The 6,000-nt window shown below is 41.2% G+C and overlaps 1 protein-coding gene across 2 annotated transcripts in view; it reads left to right on the forward strand.

Moving 5' to 3' along the window:
* Positions 1-5,798, forward strand: part of GYPC (glycophorin C (Gerbich blood group)) — a 32,533-nt gene extending 26,735 nt beyond the window's left edge. For both annotated transcript variants that reach the window (XM_083431237.1, XM_083431236.1), the window contains 2 exons: positions 1,430-1,480; positions 4,813-5,798. In XM_083431237.1, the coding sequence (XP_083287363.1) occupies positions 1,430-1,480; positions 4,813-5,009 (248 nt within the window). In that variant the 3' untranslated portion in view covers positions 5,010-5,798. The remainder of the gene's footprint in view (positions 1-1,429; positions 1,481-4,812) is intronic.
* Positions 5,799-6,000: the final 202 nt, after the last annotated feature.

Consider the following 6,000-nt stretch of genomic DNA (forward strand, 5'->3'; position numbering starts at 1 on the left):
AGACAGACTTTTGCTCTTACTGAAATGGCACAACTATGGATGGGCTGTACGAGTTGAAACTATGGAGGGGGCATTCACACTACTGAATTATTCTCTTAAAACAACAACTCTGCACATAGAAAATAGAAATAAATGTCCTAGTCAAGCCTCATTTCCCCATTTTCAATGAGTTTTATGAAGAAACATGCAGGCGTGTGAGTCCCCACCTGTGGTATGAAATGGTACAGGCCAGGGACAGATTTGCCAGTTGAATAAGTCTTAGGCCCATTACAACGCTTGTAAGCCAAGGGAGAGAAATTACTCACAGTAGAACCACATTCATCAGAAAGGGCAGATGAGATTCCCCTCCAATTTCAAACTAGAAGAAAAAAAATTAGTGACCCAAAAGCAGCCTCCTACTGTGTGATTTTTTTTTGAAAGATCACTTCATTATTTATGTTCTTTTTATAACTCAAGAGAAAAATTCCAAACTAAAGATGGATACTACTACTACTACTACAACAACAACATTATACATACATAACATTGATGGCAGCTTATAAAGCCCTAAAACCAATGCTTGAAGGACCACAACTTACTATACCAGCTTGCCCAACTTTTGAGCTCTGCAGGGGAAACCATTCTTGCCTACTACTAGGTGGGGACATGGAATAGGGTTTTCTCTTGCTCCTACAGGTTAGGCTTCAAGCCTCTAGAATCTAAGGTCTCGCAGGCAAGACTCCAAACAATGTAGAATATGTCAAGTACACAAAGTGAAAGACAAACCAGGATCATTCATAATCCATCAGTCTAAGTCCCAAACATGCTCAAGGTGTCATTGACACATCTTCTGCCATTTGACTTAGCACATACACCTTTCTTTCATGGATTTTGTGCTTGTGAGGGAAAATGAGGGAGGAAATGCTTATGCTTTTTGAATGTTCACCCAGAAACGTTGACAGAAAATATTTGTAACATTTTGTAGATGTTTCCTTGGGCTGCAGAGCTACTACACAAGTGTGCTAGTGATATATTTTCAGTATGTACAGCAGGGATGGAGAACCCTTGGCCCTCTGATGTTGGAGTCAGCAGTGATGGGAGTCATAGTGCAACGGCATCTGGAGGGTCTCAGGTTTCCCATCCTTAGTGTGTATAGCATGGGGCATCCTCGATGCTTGAATTAGGCTTCTTCTTTTTGATTTAGTTGAGATTCCTGCATTGCAAAAGGTTGGACCAGATGAACCTCAAGGTCCCTTTCCAATGCTACAATTTAAGGATTCTAATTGCTGCCCTTTGCAGTCTAGATCATTCACATTCTTGGTTTCATGGGAAGAAAACGAATGGAATGCTTAAAAAAAGAACAGAATGCTGCTCCATTCAGTGCAGTAGCTGTGGTTATTTATCACCCGAGATCTCCTGTCTAATTAGATTTTGTATATTCTATTTCTAGCTGCAAATATTGGAAGCTCTCCGACTGCAGCTGATATTGCAGTCATCGGAGGTAAGAACACAATCTTGCTTGAACAAAGGCTGTATTTCACAGAACAGAAGAAACAAAACGGGACTCTCTGCCTATGCCCAGAAAAAATAAGTATTATAATATACACCTACTCAGCTTTTCTGTTGAAAAATCAATGGTGTGGTGCAATATGTCTCTGTTAATAGTCTGTGAAAATGTGATAAACCATTCAGGCCAAACCTGAAAAGACATCCATAAAGCTGCTATACAACAGACTTCCTAGCACATGCAATGACGGCTTCCTTGGGGAGGGTGGAATATTATGCGGAGGGTACAACAAAATGTGCACTCTCTGTATGTAAGACATTTATACAAAAAGGCAAGGCTCCAGATTTCTAAAAGTCTGGCTTACAATTACAAGCTCGCTGAAACTACCACAGACCTGCTGAAAGCAGGTTGGAGCACAGCACTGGAAGTGCAGAGAGAATTGGCAGAAAATATGTTTAGTGCTTGCATGGATGGGGTAAGCAGCCCAGGGGTGTAGCAGGCATATGTACCCGGGAGGATCCTAGTTGTGAGGGGGGGAGGGGGAAGAGACAGGAAGTAACACCATTGTATGTTTACATCAGGAGGTATTTAATATCATTTCATAAATTATTATAATTATTTTAAATGCAGCATCACAGAGAGAAAGGAGGTCTGGACTGCACAGTCCCAGGTAGAGTGCTAAAGTCTAGAGAAAACCATACACAGATAATAGTAGGATTCAACCAGTTCTTTCTGTTAGCAGAAACCAACACAAGGACTTCCACCAGTGCAATAGGGCTCCCCCCCCCATCTGCCTTATGCACCCCTCTTGCCTTCTCTAAATCCACTTTGGCGGGTCAGGAGAACCCTCAGAACAGTGCAGGGGGGAAGAAATGGAAGATTGTTCAGTTGGGCAGGCAGAAATCCTTGCACTGATGGAACAATCCCCTTAGTGCTGAATTGAGCACTTTGATCCCCCTCCCACCACACACAAAGGACTAAACAGATAAACCCTGTAAAATGAGGGTATAGAAGATGAAAAATAGGGGCTGTATCCAAATAAACCCTACTCAGATCCATCAACTGACATGACTAATTCAAATAAATTTATTTAAGTGGGTCTACTCCAATTCCGATTTTTTATTATTATTATTATTATTATTATTATTATTATTAAGAACAATATTAATGATTTAGCAGGCAATAATAATAATATTGTGGAAGACAGGAATGCCTGGCGTGCTCTGGTCCATGGGGTCATGAAGATTCGGACACGACTAAATGACTAAACAACAAGAAATAATAATATTAATGATTTTGCAGGCAAGACAAATGAAGAGGTGAAAAGCAATAACTGAGATTAAACAGGTCAAAAACTTCAGGAAACACAGTTTAACCCACTAGCTATTCAGACCAGTATGAAGGGAGTGCTTTAATGCTTTTCAAAGGTTTGTATCTAGTGCACTGCTAAGTAAGCATCCTATCAGCGCAAGGATTCCCACCTGCACAATGGGACTTCCTACCACTCGCCTCCTCTATGCACTCCCTAATTCTGTTCTGGAGATTCCCCTATCTTCCAGAACTGATTGAGGAGGGTGTGGGGCAGAGCTCAGAGTGGCATCTCATAAATCACCCATTGCCTCTTAAGAAATGTGGATGTGCAGAAGGTTCCTCACAGGAACGTAATGCAATCCCTGTTGGTTGTACCATACTTTGATTACTATATAGACTATAGACAGCAGCCTCACATGGGGCTGCTCTGCCTTGTGGGTATCCTCACATTCCCACCTCTCATTTTAAAATCTGTGAGAGGCCAGGGCATCTGAAGTCATGGGATTCCAGATGATACTGTCCCAAAACCTTGCTGTGTGAGGCCTCCTCTTTTTCTCCCCGCTCCCGGAACTTCAGTGTCTCTCTGCAAGTTTATCCGTGCACATACAAAACCATCTTAGATTATCAACTGGTGTTAAGAAGAGCATTCCCTCTCTAGGCTTTTCCACTGATGAGAGCTACCATGACAGAAACTTGTTACAGCAATTTTGCTACAGTCCCATTAGCACATTGTCGTACTAATTCAAGTTGTTCGCTTGAATTACTATTTCTCCCCAAAGAAGCTTCTTAAATGTTAAGATGTATTATTTGGGTCTTCTTTATTTCTATTGTGTTTGCTCACTTCCTTGCTGTACTTGCTAATTTCAGTAATTCACCAGGTGGATTCCCCGTCATTAGTGGAAATTAGTGAAGTTCTGCTGTATTTCCCTTAGGTTCCATCTCCTGTAACTTTAATTTCAGCTTCCTACAAGTTACTAGGAGGAAAATTGAATTGTGCTGAGTCCCTGAGGCTTATTAATACTGTACAACATCTAAAGAGCATTATAGCCTATTGTGCTTTGAGAGTCCATCACGGGCCTTAAAAATTGATGAATTCCCTATTGGAGTCGCATTATTATACCAGAGGCAACATCTTTACAGGGGCAATTTTCTTTTTCATAGCAGTAACTTTGATTCCTGGAATCAGGCAGCAAAAGCTCTGAGGGTTTCTTAATGCTTCAGACTTGAGTGTGCTTTGCACAGGTAAAGTGATTTCCCATACCCATACTGTAACCATTGTGGGGTTGCTTCAGGATCCCAGGTATGCTGATAGCTTCAGAGTCAAATGTTCGTGGTAAGCCAAGCTTGAAAGACTAACTGTCAAAGCTCAGACCCAGATCTGCAGAACAAACAATGAGTAAAACTGAAGTCCTGGTTCAGACTGGTTGGGTGGACTGTAGAAAACGAAATGAGAGGAGAGGGGGAGACCATGCTAGAATTATTGCTTGAGGAACTCATTTTTTTGCCAATTCCAATATAAACTGACTCTATTCACACTCCTGGTTCAGACTTAAGCTTGGTTAGGAGCAATGGAGAGAGTCTGTGGCAGGAATGGAGCAGGAATTAAGTAGCATAGAATCATATAATCTGTACAAAAAAATCTGTGTCCCACACCAAGGTTGGCTCAGAATCTTACATACATAAAACCATGGGAGATGGAAGCACTGACAAGATCTGAAAGTCTCAAGCAGCTGCCAACATGGGTGCAGCAACAAGTCTACCAAAATGTAAATATGGTGTGTGTGTGTGATCTTGTTGTTTCTTGTTTTTGTTTTGTATTGCTTATATTTTTTCCTTAATCCAGTCTTCATTATCACAATGTCAAAGCCGCTTTCTGATGTGTTGCTGTGTATGAATGCTTTCTCTTTGAAGGCTTCAGCAGAAGCATCCATCTATGCAAAACAAAAACAAAAAACCTTCAGCTATTTGAAATCATTAATGAAAGGCAACATTCAAATGTTTCTTCCTCCCCATAGGTGTCATTGCAGCTGTGGCTTTTGTCTTGATTTGCCTCTTGGTAGTGATGCTGAGATACATGTACCGGCACAAGGGCACCTACCACACCAACGAAGCAAAGGGAACTGAATTTGCCGAAAGCGCAGATGCCGCTTTGAAAAATGACCCTACCCTTCAAGAAGCCATGGATGAGAGCCGGAAAGAATATTTCATCTGAGAGCAAAGGCAGCCCCACTGAGTCATACTTAGTCATTCTCTCCTTCCCAAGGGAATCGATCAGAGACATCAAAAAGCACCGGGATACAGCAATTGCACAGAGGAGAACAAGGGGACTAATTGAAATATTGCTGCTTGCCCCCAAGAAGAAGCAACGCCAGATCCATGGCTGTTTATTTGATTTTAACAGCACAACTCAGTTCAATATCAGATCAAGAGAAACAAAAAAAACCTCAGGATGAGTGATTAACTGATAACAGATAATAGCATCAAATGTCAAACCTTGACATTTGGCAAAAAATAGCAGGTACCAACCGAAAGCATCCTCATAGGTTCGTTGATCCATCCCACACTAATACAGCACCTGAAAGTGAATTTTAAGCTGCAACCCAACAAACGTTGTGATGTATAAAACAGAGCATCTTGGCACAAGCACTACTTTGAACACATATATTGTATCCAGATACTTGGTTTTTCTTAACATGCATAAGCTTGCCAGTGTGAATATATATGTGTATATTTGTTTTGAGAAGACTAAAAAACAACAGCAACCAGGATCTGACAGAAAATGCAAAGAAAACACTGAGGAAAGTTAAAATGAAGGATTTTATTTCCAGATAGCTAGTGTGGTGTCATAATAAGACTCTGTGGTGGGAGTGTAAATTGGTTTGCTTGGCGCCTGTGTTGACTTATAGTTGTTGTTGTTTAAGAAGAGTTGCCCTTGAGCTGCTCTTTCACTGCTCTTCTGAGATTTTATATTTGCCTGTATTAAACTGGCTCTACCTGCTTAGTTCCCTGCATTTCTTGAGGCACTTCTGCCATAACCCAGAAGGCTCTGCAGAAGAGGGAACTGTACAGACATACACTATGACATGGGAGTCCTTTGTCCTGAGCCATTCATCCTAGTTCAAATGAACAAAATGGGTAAATTGCGACCATGGCCACAGCCTAAATCGAACTTAGAGTCAGTCTACAATCTATACCAGGTGGGA

Source organism: Podarcis tiliguerta (genome assembly GCF_965153285.1).
Source record: "Podarcis tiliguerta genome assembly, chromosome: 1".
NCBI lineage: Eukaryota > Metazoa > Chordata > Lepidosauria > Squamata > Lacertidae > Podarcis > Podarcis tiliguerta.